General features: G+C 33.9%; 1 protein-coding gene across 5 annotated transcripts in view; it reads left to right on the forward strand.

Moving 5' to 3' along the window:
* The window catches only part of side-VII (sidestep VII), a 296254-nt gene that overhangs the window by 104012 nt on the left and 174859 nt on the right, over positions 1-17383 (forward strand). For 3 of the 5 annotated variants that reach the window (XM_053757663.2, XM_053757665.2, XM_053757667.2), the window contains exon 2: positions 9153-9314. In XM_053757663.2, the coding sequence (XP_053613638.1) occupies positions 9254-9314 (61 nt within the window). In that variant the 5' untranslated portion in view covers positions 9153-9253. Of the gene's footprint in view, positions 1-8372; positions 8463-8504; positions 8617-9152; positions 9315-17383 lie in introns of those variants that run through there. The other 2 variants (XM_053757668.2, XM_053757666.2) reach the window with 2 other exon arrangements.

Raw genomic sequence — 17383 nt, forward strand, 5'->3', positions numbered from 1 at the left:
TCTAGTTTGTATAAAAAGCAAGACGTATCTACATTGTACGATCTACATGCAAGTCGACGCAACACGTATGCGCGGGTAAATTGGAAACGTCGCGACAGCTGCTGTGTTGTTTGTTATCGAGCAGCCGTGACTCTCGAGCGGAAGCGATTATCATATTTAGTTTAAATTTATGACTTATTTACTATTTACATAAGCATCGAACGAATAATAAAGAACTCGAATCACACGAGAAAAAATACTCCACAACGTAGTACGTCGTAGTAGGTGGACAATAACAATCCTGCGTAAGAACGCGAGAATGTCGAATGTGTAATATTAGTACGAGTGAGAACCAGACCCCATTGCTACGTTGCTAAGAATCGCTCCGTTGTACTCCGTAGTTTTCCATATATTTTGACATTGACGTAGTTCAGATATCCATACAATTTCTGCGTTGTATTTCGACGTCAATACAACAGATCATGAGTGAGCAATAGAGATCACGCTGTGTTTGCGTTTTGGTGTGGAAAAAGTATTATTACATTAAAAGTAAATTGTTTACAGCATAACCTGAAATGGGTCAAGGTTTTCAGTTATTGCCCCGAAATTACTACGACAGCTAAGTCCCAGAGCTCGGCAAGCTTACACTAAATTAACCATTGTTATCTTCACGCTATCCTCTTCTACCTTGCGCCACCATTCTTCTCGAGTGTCGCTGCTGCTTTCAAACTGAAAGAGTGAAAAATGTCCTTCTATTGTTTTTCTTACCGACAACAGGAATAGAAAACTTCCAAGCTGAGTACGTCGGCGCAACGTTGGAAATAGGGTCGTCTGAGAAATAGCTGTTTGGAACAGTTGAAAATTACACTATTTACAACAATGGACAGTGCAGAATACTAACATTTTTTTAGTGGCAAAAAGTTTTAAATTTTGTCTTTCGCGTGTTTTGATCTCAGGAGCAAACTTATCATATAACTTACTTAGTATTAATTATTAACTTAGTAGATAACGAATTTATGAATCTTTTTCAATTTGATTCTTGTTTTTTTTTTTATCTTGTAGTTAATTTAATACTAGCTCGCGGGCAAAACCCTCGGCTTCGCCCGCCTGAATATTTATTTATTTCGAAAACCAACAGCGTTCTATACAATTTCTTAAATATAACTTATAGTAAAGGTTACTGTTTAAAATAACTTATCTAGGTGAACATTTCACGGGAACATTTTTTTTTTCGAGATTTGAATCGTGATTTTATTGTTTTTTTTTTTTTTTTATTTGTGCACCTTACATACTCAGTGGAATTTGTCATGTCCTTGCTTTACCTTGGGCCTTGGACTCACATGACCTATTTTTCTGGTTTTCTTTGTTTACCTAGTCATCAATTTATCATATAAAAGTTGACAAATTGTAATAATTCTAGCAGAATTTTATTTATTAAATTCTACAAATCACCGTGGACGTGCATAGGCTCATAATATACATGTTTGGACATTGAATTTAAATATTTTAAATAAAGTTTATCATATATTGTATCTCTTATCCATATACTACTATTAGTAAATCATATTGACGTCATATCGTATTCTGTATTCCCTCAAGACATTCCGGAATCGGGTTTAAGCGACCTAACTAATCTAACCGATCTATAGAGACAATCTCAGACCGTCTTATGTTTCGTAACTTGAATCAGTATCGTGCTTATTCTAATCATTAATACGAAACAGGAACTCCATCTTTGAATGGCACACAGCTATATGTAAACAATGATCCTGTCGTCGACCGATTAGAAGTCGAAATGTCAAAATCAAAATCAAAATCAAATCATTTATTCCGAAATTAGACCTTCACAGGCACTTTTTCACGTCATATTCTAAATTAAATGATGTTTACCAAAGCTACAACCAAAGCTACCAGCATTTCGGAACGAAAAGTTCAGTCAGCGAGTAATCGGAATCAAATGTTATGTCGTTGAATAATTAATCCTAAATAATATAATAAATGCGAAAGTAAGTTTGTTACCTCCTCACGATACTCTGCTCACATATTCTTGAAACTTAGCATACATATAGTTTGAATTATGGACACGGATGGTATGGCAATGGATGAATTCGACATGATACAAACGTCATGATTTTTAACATTAATAACTTCTGTGACACTTTTAATATCAAATGTGTATTTATATTATGTTCGACACATGGGATCATAGCTTTTCGAAACAAACGATACTCACGAATAAACAAGATAAAATTCGATTCAACACAAATTGAGTATAGAATTATTCTGTAACCGCAATGTTGGCTACCTTAACTAATCAGGATAATGCAGCGGTCGCCCAAAATTTGCATACCGGCACCGGAATTCGGTATTCGGTACCAATACCGGTAAAATTTGGCTAACCGCCGTTGAACGAATTTGCAGTACCCTCACGTACACAACGCTGATTGTATTTTTTTAAATTAAGGTGTCAATTCATTATTGCGGAAATTTAAAGTTACCATTTGAGTACTCGAAGGCTCTTTCGTATTAAAAAGTTCACAAATGCATAATAAAAAATAAAAAAAAGTTTATAATAATTGTCACGTTTATAATATAGAGCATAATAATTGTCATCTAATATTGTTTGTGTATGTAAATATATTGAATTGAGAACATTTCCGATTTCAGAATCTAAAGAAGTTTTGTGTAATAATTCGGACCTTCTAATACAAAAACTATAATATTACAGAGATTATGTAATGATATATTATATGAGATGAGATGTAATAACGTAAACGACCCTAATGATTGCAATATGTTTGCGTAATAAAACAATGTCGAGCAGTAATTGAACTGAACCTTATCGAACCTAAATAGGAAAAATTTGATAATTGGGCATCTAGAATTATTCCGGTAAAATTGGGGTAAGTTGTGCGTTTATTTACGGTTCTTCATTATATTCCGATAATCTTGTTTTTTTTTTATCAGATATTGGTAAATGATTATATTTATTTTATTTTCCTTTGTGTCGTTAGGGTACCAATATTACCCTAACGATATAAACAAAGGATGTGTATGTACATTGTTGTGAAAACATATGGTTATATTTTCCGTAATTATATTTTTGGTCACAAAATCGTTGACCTTATTATACTTACATATCTATTCTTATTTCATCTGATATTGGAATTATTTACTGCAAGCGAACGTTGTCCGAACAGTCTTACTACTTAAAACGAAACAATGTGTTTAATTAGAAATTTGAGTGCGTTAGTCCTCTATCTGTAGCCATATTGGAATCAGAGAGGAGGTCTAAGATATTACACGCAAGCACCAATATTGCCTATTCACTCTTGCCTTGAAGATCCATAAATTGCAGGATTCATTAAATGTGCGGATCATGTAACGATTCCTGTGAACATGTACAATCAACTGCATATAAAGATAACTTGTATATATCATTACGTCGTGGTAATAGGGGTCAATTAGTAATGAGTTTGTGTAGGTAGCTTGAATTCGTTGTCCTCTTCTACAACGCTCGTATAATTTAACGTATCTATACACTTAAGAAACGATCACGCTACATCTGTGTGCTGTTACGTCGCTTTAATAATCTACAACGTGACCATTATCGTATCGCGTCACATCGCACCTTTATCCCAATGAGAACGCGGGTAAAGGGGCTAATGTGAAATTGTTGATAGTAATTTATCCCTATATATTCATACCTATTTAATATACAATTTCACATTTAATTTTCCACGCCTATTAGTTAAAATACAGTTTTCTATTACCCGAACTTCTAGTTTTGGCGTAATGAATGCACAACCAACCAACAATGAACCAATATTACGAACTAACGAACCGTGAACCTACAATTTGGTCTGAACAATTTTGCAGATGGTGACAATTTTAAATGATTACATGGCAATTTCTCTTTTATTATCTGAAGCATCCAACTGAGCAATGATTTTTTGTAATTTTTTTTTGAGAAATTCTATGATTTCCGCGTGCTATTTTAGTTGATTTATTTTAGGACGCTAATGAAACGTGGTTATTGTAGGAGTTCATTTGTTTGATTAAACGATGAATTAAGCTTTCATTGTTTTCAGAACAATTTTCTTTCTTTTTCCCTTTTGCTTCAGCTCAGCCGTTCTTCGTAAATTCTGAGCTCAGACACTGCTTTTCAAATTTTTCATTTCGACGAAGTTTCATAGCCTATTTTGTCGTTACGTTTGGGTCGTTCCTTGGTTACACATTTTTTTATTATAGCACTGATTGTTAATCATCATCCTATGCTTCGAAAATTGTTTATTTGTTTGTTTGTAAACCTTTTATTGCACACAGAAAACACATACAAAGAAAGTCAGTAAAAAAGGCGACGTGAACAAAGGACAACTTATCCCAGCAAGCGATTTCTTCCAGTCAATCAAAAATTGGTCGGCATAGGCATCCAAAAAATAACATCAGACTTTTTTTTAAATAATTTCATTTTGTTTTTCACTAGATGACGGTATATGGAATGGATGAAACACAAGTATTCCCCATTCGGCTCCGCTTGCCTGCTTTTATTTACGTTATTTTCGGGTAATTGCGTTATCTTCGCTCCATTTGTTCTCCCAAAATGAATTATTTGGCATTTATTTCATGTGAGTGATTATCGGAAATTCTGCGTTTATTGCTTTCGTAAACGGAATGTCTTTGCGCTCCTAAATTATAATGTTTTATGTCGAATGGAATTACGATGTTCGGTAAATGTTCGGGCTTTATTTTTAAAATACTCTGTTTATGTTCAAAAAGAATGCAGACTCACATAAAACAAACTTAAATATTCTCTTTTTGAGTCAGAATAACTATTAAGCTAGAAAAACACTACAGGCATAAAATTAGCCATTTTAAACGTACATTGCTGATTTTGCTTGCTATTTTATAAAGTTCACATACAAACAAAGCAATTTATCCTTAATTTTTGATCTTTCAGTATGTCGCAGGTTAGTTGGTTTGGTTTGTTTAACATATTCTCTGGCTGCAAGTCGATTCCTCAGTTTACGAACATTTTTTATATATTTTTCTTTATTAGCTGTTTGAGTCCCACTGCTGGGCAAAAGCCTCCCCTAACTTCCTCCACTATATTAACTATTATAGATGGAAAAATAAAACCGACTTTTAAAGTCGGTAGTAGCACGAATAAAATTCAAACAATTTTCAATATCGAATAAAAAACCGGTCCTCACTATTGAAAATGCATTCGTCCCGCGTCCTGGCTGTGTGCAGCTAACAAAAACGTCATCGGTGGTGGAAATATCGAGAGTTATATTAAAAACGTGGCTGGCACGACGTCGAAAACTATATTATCATGACCCTTATTGTGCTCCATTCTAGAACAATAATTTGGTGTTCACATTTTTCACACTATATTTTTATGTATGCTTTTATCGTGCGAAGTATTTTTATATCTATTTACTTGCATAATTTGGTAGTGGTGACGTGGATAGAAGGATAGGATGCGGGCAGGAAAAATGTAAGTAAAGCACTCTAAAGATCTCAAACAATGAATCGTTCATAAGTGGTACTGACCTTTTTCCTCGATGCGGCGTACCCAAATCAAGCGAAGGCGGAATTCAGGTATAATAAGTATCTTTAGATATTTTCCAGAAGATGATGCAGAACGGGTGCGACAAAACATCGAAGTGAAGAGTATTTTTTTTTATATGTGTCTAAAGTATAGAATTTACAAATGGTTTCTAATGAAGGAGGACTTCCTTCGCCTCGATGTTCATGCAGATATCACAAATGTGGTCTCAGTGGCGCAGTGGTAAAGTTCTTGCCACTGAATACCCGGTTGGGTCATGATGGAAAATGATATCTTTCTGATTGACCCGGGTCTTGGATGTTTATCTTTATATGTATTTGTTATAAAATATAGTATCGTTGAGTTAGCATCTCATAACACAAGTCTCGAACTTACTTTGGGTCTAGCTCAATCTGTGTGATTTGTCCTAATATATGTTTATATTTATTTATTTATTTATATTATTTGTCATATAAATAAAAGCGGGCAAACAGGTAGTATAATAGTTAGTCTTAATTTACATACATAAGCAAATTTTTGATATGTGATATTATCGTCACATATCAAAAATTTGCTTATGTATAACAGATTAAGTTGTAAGCTTGACATGCTTGTGTATATTATTTTCTGTAGCATCATACGTTCCAGACAGAGAACCGGTTTTATCAAGATTTTTCTTTCTTAATATAGGGCGTTTAAAAAATACTTTTTAAAACGCCCTACATTCACTTTACTTTTTTAAACGCCATCAAACATATCTTAGACGAATTATTAAAAATGTAAGAATATTATCAATATTATTGTAAATATCAATCGATAATTTAATATAAAACTCACATATTTTGTCTCCATTCGTGATAAAAAATATAGTAAAATAAATAAATAAACATAACGACCTAGTGCGAAATATTAACATTGTTCTTCATAGTTCAGTAAATTTATTACCGTCGTTAAAACATAATTTAGGTTCTTCTAAAGCCTGGTGATGAGTAGGGTCCTTAATTACCTTCCAGACGGTAAAGGTCATGATGCCATTATATGGTTTAGTGATAGTAGGTATGTCTATTATAGTTTAGTGCTATGGTCGTGAGGATATAGAAAGCTGTAGACCCGTCATTTCTTCCATTTCACTTGAAAGAGAAGTAAATGTAAATGGTAAATGAGAAGAAACGAGACAGAGCGCAGATTTTTTGTCTCTCATCACGTGCCCGGCCCAATCTGCCACTTTGTAGGAGATTAGCCCGGTTTGGCCGGGAAGTTGCATGGAAAACTTGTATCTCATTTGTCTCATTCGTCTGTCGTCTATATAACATTCATGGCTCTCTTAGGAGAAAGGAAAGAAGAACCGTAGGGCGTAGGAAGGATAATAAAAATGCAGCTATTTCATTACAAGAATCTAATATGACAAGTAATCCAAAAGCACAGATCTTACAAGGGAAGACAATGTGATATGTGTAAATTATCAATATCAAAAATATTCATATGGATATTTATTTATTTAAACCTTATTGCGTTGTAAAGTTAACAATAGGTGAAATGAAAGTCATTCTTTTGAATTCTATGCGTATAAATATTTTTGTAGAGAATTTGTAATTCGTTAATTCTAATGTAACGGAGTTTGAGGTTTAGTAAAAAAATCTGGTCAAGAAAGAAAGAAAACATTTATTTGCCAAAAACATGAGTACAAATAGACAAATTGATGTCAAAATGAATTAGACCTACACGTTTTACCGAATATAGGTATGCAAATATAAATAAATAAAGAGGAGCATGCTATCCACTACAAATCCAAAACAAAAAAGAATTATAATGTACACTAGCCCTAAATTCTATCCGAGTCTATCATTAAAGAAGTAATTTAAAGTATAATAACATTTATCAGTTAATAAAGACTTGAGGTGCTTTTTAAATAGATTTAAATTTAAGCTTTTATATTGATTTGGAATTTCGGTGCCATACAAACTATGCTATTACGTGTAATTTTTGTCAATTAAGTGTAAACAAGTTACGCTACATTTCATTACAATGTTAGTGGCACGGATTTAGCTTCATAACTACATCATACTACATATAAATAACTACATATATTAGCTATTTATATGTCAAGTTTACAATGCACGCATTGACTTCTTTACATTATAAAACTTGACGTTTGACACGTGAAATTTTTGATGAAGCTAGTTAAAATATTATATATCCATGCCACTAGTATTGTAATGAAAACTAAGTTTTAAAACCATTTTATTTTTACATTACTAAGATAAGAAACAACATTTAAATTAGGTACGATACTGCGGTGTTAAAACAACAGACAATAAATTTTTCTAATAAAAAGAAACGATTTGTGAAACATAAAACACTCACCGATAAAGAGAAATATTTTCATTGCATCGCCGGACTCGCTCCGAAAAGAAATAAATAATAAAAAACATACAACCTTTGTACTAAGACTTGTTCTACAGCCAGCGAATTTTTATTTCCGCACCGAACAAATGCAAAGGAAACTGCACTTGGTGGTTTAGAATTCCTTGACACAAGTACCAAATAGAAAATCAGGGAGCAAAATAATTTCTGCAAGGCAATACCGCTACAGCTCACTACAATTCTGATTCAGAAATTGGAATTCTGCACGAACCGCATTTCATTTGACGCGGCAAACGTTGCACGTACGCGCGAAAATTGAAATTCGAATTTGGAGTCTGACGACGACAAGCCTTGTTGTGTTTGCCTTCGCCTCCTGTCAACTCGGAAATCTATGGCTGGTTTTGAATTTTAAGAATAGATGAGTAATATTTTTTTGAAATTGGAATGCAGTTCGTTATGAGGTGCCGTAGCACAATCCTCATTTTATTTTTCACTGTAAATTTGAATGGAGAACAGAATTATTTCAAAATCTGAGAAATAAATTTATCAACCAGCGATCGAATGGCAGGTAAAATGTTTGGTTTTCACACACAATCAAAACGTACCTTTATTTTGCCATAAAAGTGTCGAATTACATGTAGGTATAGAGCATAATGTGAGTTAGCAAAAGGTTAAATAGCCACCCCTGTACAAAAATAGTTTCGTGACTGAAAATTTCACATGTAAGCCAAGTTTTAAAAGTCACGACAAAATTTGATTGAGAAAACATGAACATTTTGACAATACGACTTTCTTGCTGTTCATTTCGAGTGCCTCTAGTTTTGTTATGTTGAGATCAAAGTAAACACAAGCGATTTTTTTTATTTCTACTCCATTTTGTATAGAGGCAAATGGTGATTCCTCTCCCTTATATGAAAATTTTCCCAGATGCTGTTGAGCATCGCAGCCCAGCATCCGCTTTATCACTATTGCAAATGGTGATTCCTGTTTTAACACAAAGAAAGAAAATACATTTTCGTTTATTCATTGCGTTTGTTTTTTTTTTATTCTGTGTTTTAATATTTGAAACTGCAACAAAAATACACGATCTATGAAAAATTTCAACAGTCTATCACTGTAAAGATACAGCCCGTTGACAGTTGAATAAACATATGAATTCTCGTAATATCCCCTTACACTTTAGGTACGGAACCCTAACAACGTTTTTCGCGCCAATGCGCTACAATTAAAATATTAACCTAAAAACTTTTTGTTCCAGATGACCAAATGAGGTTATGTTTCCCGTGCAACTAGTGATGTGCGTGCGAACGAGTGAGTGTTGTGAGTGATGTGATGTGACGGTGAGTGACAGCGGTCAGCATGCTGCCCACGCTGCTGGTGCTGCTCGGGGCTGCGCTGGGAGCTATGGCTGCTAAGAATGGTGAGTGTATCTTGTGTAGAATGATGAGCAAAAATAAATATCTATGGTTCCCTAAAAATTCACAAATAAAGCTGTTTAACAGCATTTCGTTAGTGCATACGTTAGTGTTTGACAACCTCGGTGGCGCAGTGGTAAGGTTTTTGCCACTGAACCGAGAGGTCCCGGGTTCGAACCCCGGTCGGGTCATGATGGAAAATGATCTTTTTCTGATTGGCCCGGGTCTTGGATGTTTATTTATATATGTATTTATTACAAAATATAGTATCGTTGAGTTAGTATCCCATAACACAAGTCTCGAACTTACTTTGGGACTAGCTCAATCTGTGTGTTTTGTCCCAATATATTTATTATTTATTTTATTATTATTTTATTGGGACACGCGATGGGGGAAATGAAGTAACGACCGGCGGGAACTGGTGTCTGTTCGGGGGTATGCTCATGTTCTTGGGTCGAAGACAAAGACAGTTTTGTTCGCTGAGTCCGGTAAATAACGATTGAGCTGGTGAGAAATTGAGTTGAAGTCCGTGCTATTGCGTTGGCGGTTGACTCAGTTTAGTCCCTGGATATGTGCAACTAAAAGAGTTACTTTTATTACTGTTAAGTGATTAATACAAAATATTTTATACTACTGCTGAATAAAAATGTAAAATATGAATTATAGCGGACTGTAGATTTAGGCTGGTAAAAATAAAAATCCAGGAGCTACGGAGAAACGTGACCGTTTATTAGAGGGAGAACGAACAAGAGAGAAAAAAATCGATACAGACAATGTTGCCGTAACCAAAAAATTAAATATAAAAAAAAAACAAACTTTTAATGTTGGTGTTCCAACAACTGCTGACGTTGATGCTCACTGTGGACAAACCTCTGTGGTTTTTGTCAGTGTTCTTATATTATGTACTATATATATTTGTTCTTTATATGTGAAATAAATATTTAAAAAAAAGTTGACAATATAAACATAATATGAGTATTAAAACATACAATATTCTTGGCATAAAGTAGCTAGTAGTTATGTTCTCCATTTTACACGAAGGCAGTTTTCCATTATGTGTCTATTTCAGTTGAATAGGAAAGTAGGTACATTTTTATAAGAGTAAAATTATTATTGGATCCTGACCTGTCCACGTAGGAACAAGATAACTTCCGTGTAACCCGTTGCTGTCGCATTGCGGCCAGTGGAATTTCCACTTTTGTTCCGGATTACATTTTTATCCCGCCCGACAGGCTTAGGCCGCGTCTGTTTAAAACGAGCGGAGATACTGGCACGTTTATTTTCTTTTTCGAAACCTTCGATTTTCAAACGGGATGTATTGTAGAATCTGTATTGTATCTGTCAATATGAACCAAAACAAAAAAAAAAATGTATTTAAATTGTATGTGTATTTTTTCGAAGAGTATTTTGGATCGATCAGATTTTCTGTCAAGTTTATTAAACTATGTGTATTTTGGCTCGATTTTATGGCTGATTAGCCAAAAACAATTAAAAACAAAACGCTACTGATTATTGTCGTATATATTCCGTTACGTTGTAAATAATTGTTCTTTACATTTCACATAAGCCATGAAAATTCATACCAAACCCTCCAGCTATGAGGAATACGACTATAATATGTCTCCTTTTATTTGTGAGTCTCATCTCGTATCTACAATAGTTTCAGCGACAAAACTACTCGAATGATTTACCTAACTACATTTAGTGTCCACTTTCGTGAGAATGTCATTTTAAACTTTCCCAAAATCGTCCTCGGGAGGAGCGACAAAAGAATCTATGTTTATAAAGCCAGTTTATTTTATCTGTGTTTTCTGAAACACTCCCAAGAGGTCCGTGATGCGAAGTTGAGAGAGAATTACGGCCATTTATTTGGTTTCTCAATAAATTGCACAATTTTGCGAAGAAACACTAGGCGCCATTCTATTCGGATCGTTTGACGTGAATGTTTTTTTTTAAGTTTTTTTTTTTAAGAATTGAGGCAAATATGTTTTGTTGGTTTTGATATTAGCAGCTTAAATTAGGTACTATGCTGCGGTGTATACTTTTTTGATTCAACTGATTTATTAAAATAAAAGTATTTCATTCATCTTTTTCGTCGAGTCGATCATCCTAATTGCAACTTAAAGTTTATTTTTAAATAAAAGTTTGTCACGGCCCGACCTTTTTTTGTGCAAGTATTTCATTTACTTGGGAAGACATACTCATTCACCTTACGTTGCAGTAACTTAAGTAAACTAGCTAGTTTTTACATTCTTCATCTATTTCTATTATTTATATGTCGAAACTTAAAACAAGCGTTTTAAGACAAAGCGTGAAAATCTAAAAATACTGTCCAATTTTTTTATTTTTAATCGAACGTAGGTTTTCTAAATACAAAACTAAATAAATAAGTTATTAATTTTAAAATCCTATTTAGATTTGGATCTTAATGCATTATTTGCTCAACACTTTCAAGAGCAGATATTTTACATAGATATCGTTAAAATATTCTCATTTCGTACTGGCACACAAGACCTTTTATAAGATGCAAACGAAACTGCAACACTTCGGATAAAAAGGCGAAACGGAACGGGTCAGGATCCTTCTGGGATTTCAGCGATTTCAACGCTGAAATCGCCCGTAATAGCGGTATGCAAAACAGCGATTGAAGCGCTTATCCTGCCATAATACTCCAGAGACCGATGCTTTAAAAACATACTTTTGAAATCAGAACGTTCAGTTCGAAATTCAAATTTCAACACGTTGGTGAAAATATTAGGTTAGAATCGGAGGAATTTACGCGAGAAAAATTCAATTTTTCATATAACTTAACGTTATGTTGTGCAATCCTATTAACGCCATCGTCAGCCATTTTAACGTTGAAAATTTTGTAATTTTCGCCAAGAAATAAAATAAATTAATAAAAATGTTCCACCACAAATGTATTACACTAGCTTTACGTTCACAATTCTAACCACAATAAAATAAAAATATCACACAGGCTTCTTTTGTAGACTAGGAACTTGTACAATTTCCATACAAACACAAAACAAACTTAACAGTGAAAAGTTTTCATTTACAATAACAGTTAAAATTCTCAACATTTTCATTCGCATTAACAATTCCGCGCCGCGTTCAACGATGATCTCCAAACTTGGTCCGCTGGAGCAATATCGAAAAACTATAAAACAAATCCTTTTCATTTCACAAATGCCATAACGGTTCGACTTTGTCGAACTTTCAAATACGTAAGCCGAATCAAAGGGCCATACTATGGTTACTGATATTTTTAAAACGCATAATCTACTCATTTGTTTGGATTTGATCACCGCAGCCTAAGGACGCCTGCAATACCAGTACCACTTTACCAGTCTTAAATAAATCTTATCAAGCCCTTTTTTGAACTTCATGTTGTAGTTCCTAGGGAAGTCCACGGCAGAGAGTTTATTTAAAACCTCATAATACGAGGATGGTACTTTTTAAAGCTCACTGTACGCGATTCTATGAAATATATATGAATAATGTGAACAACAATTTAAGGTCGTAATTTTCAATTTCAAAACTAAGAAAATTTAGTTGTGGTTGCGACTAGCAACATTAAGTTTAATTGTAATACTGGCAACATTGTATGTATCATTTTTTCTCTCTTCCAGTGTGTGCCAAAATAAAAGCATCGTCTAACTAAAGCCTGCAATTTAATTATATAATAATTCTCCTCAACGACGAACCTAAGCCAGCACCACAAAATACAGTCCACTAACAAAAGGAACAAATGTCTGAATCCATATTTAGACGAACACTCGATTAAATTATCTATCAATAAAAGATACTAAATCTAAATCGATTCAGCCGTCTGGCAGCTGTTATGCCACGGACACGTTAATCTTGTATCCTGCCGTCAGAGGTCAAAAATATGAGCAAATGACACTTAAAAGTTTGTTTTGGCCTATTTATCTAACTCCATACCATATACTATAACAAAGATACTTCGAAATTTTATGGAGACTGTCACAGCCGAGATTTACAATAAAATCGTGGTGGAGCATTCACAATCTATTTTATGTCTTAAGACTATTATTTTAAGCTTCAATTTTCGCTTGTCATTTCAGGGATTTTGAGTGTAATGAGTCACAAAACATCGGTTTAGTGTTTTGGCTGTTTATCGGTCCTTTTAGCCATTTACTCGACACTATTGCCGAAATCAGTTTTATGGTCTAGGAGTTCAATTGAAAATGTTTTAGCGTCAAATAAAAGTATATTTATCTTTTTGTGCAACCAGTATCAAACGGGTTTTCGATTTTTAAAGTAACTTTTCCAGTATATATCGCCTTTGTTTGTTTTAATTCTTTTTACGAATTTAGTAGTTGCTTGCTTGTGTGTGTGTGTTGCTTGCATCTCGTGTGTGTTTGATGACTTTGATGTCAAATTTGATTTAAGTCGTCTACAGGCACCTGCTACTTACTATATACTATAAGTCAAAGTCCGGACAAAGCTTATATAATATACAGGATATTTTTTTTATTCTGTGCATATAACATTCTTTGTATTCTGTTCTCATAAAATCTTTGTATTACAAAATTCTCATAGAAGCAGAGTCACGTATAGTATTGCTATCACCATAATAATCTTTGCACTAAATACAATTTACCATTCAACATAGTAAGCGAATGAGTAGCTTCCTTTCAAGTCACTTCACAGCAAATTGAAAACAAAGTTTGACGACGGCATCGCGTCCGTAGCCCATGTATATTCATGATATCTGAACCACTGGAGATTTTATCATAGACTTGTTGCGTTTTGTTTGGAGCCGGTCCAAAAATTGTCTATTCCCAAAATAGGTTTCGTTGTTTTTGTCTACTTTATCTGCGGTTGATTCTAATAGGGTTTTTAATGCGATTCGTTTTTTAAATTGAAAATGGTAATGATGTTTTCGTTTTTTAAATGGAAAGTTACTGGCTGGATACTTCTATTGATTCTTGACTGTGTATAAAATAAAATGTATAAATGCATTCACTTATGTTACTTCTAATACTTTTACTTTTTTTTTTTTTAGTAACTTATGTTACACAAAATTAAAAATAAACAAAATTTATCAATTAATCTTGATTATCGTATTTCATTAAGTGATTGCATTTATATATTTTTGTTATTATTAGAGTATAATTAAAACGCTTTTTGACCCCGACATTTCGCATACATATAGTTACTTGTACGGAGAAGGATATAGCTGCATCATGGGGCTTCGCTCCCGTGGGAATTTCGGGATAAAAAGTTACCCTATGTGTTCTTTCAGGTTATATTCTACCAAACTTCTTAACGATCCATCCGGTAGATTTTCCGTGAAAGGTACATACATCCTCATACATTTTCGCATTTATAATATTAGTAGAACTCTGTTTTGTCGTTGGATTACGGCGTATAAATAGTATGTATTTGTATGGCATATTTTAATTCCAATCGTGGACGATATAATTTTCAAAACGAATAAATTTTCAAAAGTATAAAGTCGAAAAATAATGAGTTCGTCTAGTTAGACCCGACTTCTTCGTAAGTGAGAAAAACCCTCGGCTACAGTTCGGCTACAATATAATCGTGAGGTTGCGAAAATAAAACGAAATGAAACAAGATGGCCGACAACTATAATGAGCTGAGAAAGCAAACTTTTTTCAGCTGAGCCGTAGGTATAATGCTTATTTGTAGTTTGTAGCTTAAATCATAAAAAATATTATTAAATGTGAAACGGTGTTTGTCCTTCTTTAACGTTAAAACAGACCATTTTGGTTTGAAGTGATTATTGATGTGAAGACGTGATCTAGACTACTTTTTGTAGAATGTGTTTCAATAAAAATATTTATGTTAAATACAAAGAAGATTTGAAAACAAAAATCTGGGAAATGTCGAGAAATAGTTGATTCTTAAATCAAAAAACATCTATTCGACTACGAAACAATGTAGCGCCGTAGTCATTTCGTAGCAGATCGTAGTCATTTCGTAGCAGATCGTAGTCATTTCGTAGCAGAACGAAGGCATTTCGTAGCAGATCGTAGTCATTTCGTAGCAGAACGAAGGCATTTCGTAGCAGAACGAAGGCATTTCGTAGCAGATCGTAGTCATTTCGTAGCAGAACGAAGGCATTTCGTAGCAGATCGTAGGTATTTCGTAGCAGATCGTAGTCATTTCGTAGCAGATCGTAGGCATTTCGTAGCAGATCGTAGGCATTTAGTAGCACATCATAGCGTCGACACCTTCATCATGAAGCATCTTTGTACCTAGCATCATCTTTGTAATTATTTACATTAGCATCTTAGAAATATATCTAACTAGCTCCGCCCTGGGGCTTCGCTCGCGTGAGAATTTTGGTACAAAAAGATTTATATTGAAATATTATAAACTGTGTATATGTTACACTTTACATTCCTGTATTTTATATTGCGTAAAAGTTGCAAGACAAATTTTTACACGAACTTACATCCATTTAACGGCACCCTCGTACACGTAAAATTGATTAGCCTCAAGTGTTTTGCCTCTACACACCAATATATTCAACCCTATTGAGAGGAATCACCCGTTTGTAATAAACTGCTAACATTAAGTTCTTTTTCTAGAGTTCTTTTGATTTCATTATTTAGAGAAACCTTTGTTTTGCTTTACAGAGGTCATTGAACTGGGTACAAAATAAAGAATGAATATATGATACAGCATAGCAATAAATCATTATAATTTGTAAAATGTTTTGAAATATTTTTGACAGATAAGTTAGTTAAAAGTTTGCAGATTTTTGGTACAATTAAACCGTGACCTAGTCATGCACTGAACCTCGTTAAAAACCTAACTTTGAATAAAGGTCATATTTATCATAGTTTTGTACATATTGTCATTGAAACTGAATACAAGAGTAAAATATAATGTTAGTGTAAGCTGTTAACACAAGTTTTCTCGCTGGTAATCGATGCCAGATGTACGTTATGATAAACAACTTCGTCACATCTTATCATGTTACTCCTAGGATATCATTATGCATCCATGTGTAAAATGTCTCTTATAGACTGATGGAATAGATTTAATTTAGCTTGAAATATTTGAACTGAATATACAAATATAACGTAGACGACCTCGGTGGCGCAGTGGTAAAGTGATTGCCTCTGAACCAAGAGGTCCCTGGTTCGTTTCCGGTCGGGTCATAATGGAAATTGATCTTTTTCTAATTGGCCCGGGTCTTGGATGTTTATCAATATATGTATTTGTTATAAAATATAGTATCGTTGAGTTAGGTATCCCATAACACAAGTCTCGAACTTACTTTGGGGCCAGCTCAATCTGTGTGATTAAAAAAATATTCAAACTTGTTAGTAAACGCTTGCAGAATCGTGGCTTTATAACATCTCATTTCTGTATCCGCACTACTTTGTAACCAGATTGTTTTTTAAATCTTTACAAGAATCCCCGATGGGATAACCATATGGATGAAGTCAATGAACTCTCGACGGTTTTATCTGAGATTGAGAACTTGAGAAGTCTTGAGAAGAGAATAAAAATATTATTATTTATTTGAATAATGATACTAACTGATGGGCTTGGATCTGCCCGCGGTTATGTCTAGTCTCTCCAGTTATTAAACATTGTCAACTATTCTTTCCTTCAGTCTTAAGCATTCAGCCGGTCAGTAAATAACAGCTATCGTAATGTTGAAGTAAATATTTATGTTAGGTAAAATAAATAAATAAATATATTAGGATAAATCACACAGATTGAGTATCAATCATGATAACACAAGTCTCGAACTTACTTTGGGGCTACCAAAGTAAGTTCGAGACTTGTGTTATGGGATACTAACTCAACGATACTATATTTTATAACAAATACATATATAGATAAACATCCAAGACCCGGGCCAATCAGAAAAAGATCATTTTCCATCATGACCCGACCGGGGATCGAACCCGGGTCCTCTCGGTTCAGTAGCAAGAACTTTACCACTGCGCCACCGAGGTCATCAAATGCCAGCAAACTAGTGAAGGGCCTGATTTTATGTTGCAACCATATGCAATAAAACACATAGTAAACATATAGTGATTGCAATAAATATTTTGTTTTG

This window comes from Plodia interpunctella, chromosome 17 (genome assembly GCF_027563975.2).
Source record: "Plodia interpunctella isolate USDA-ARS_2022_Savannah chromosome 17, ilPloInte3.2, whole genome shotgun sequence".
Taxonomy (NCBI): Eukaryota; Metazoa; Arthropoda; class Insecta; order Lepidoptera; family Pyralidae; genus Plodia; species Plodia interpunctella.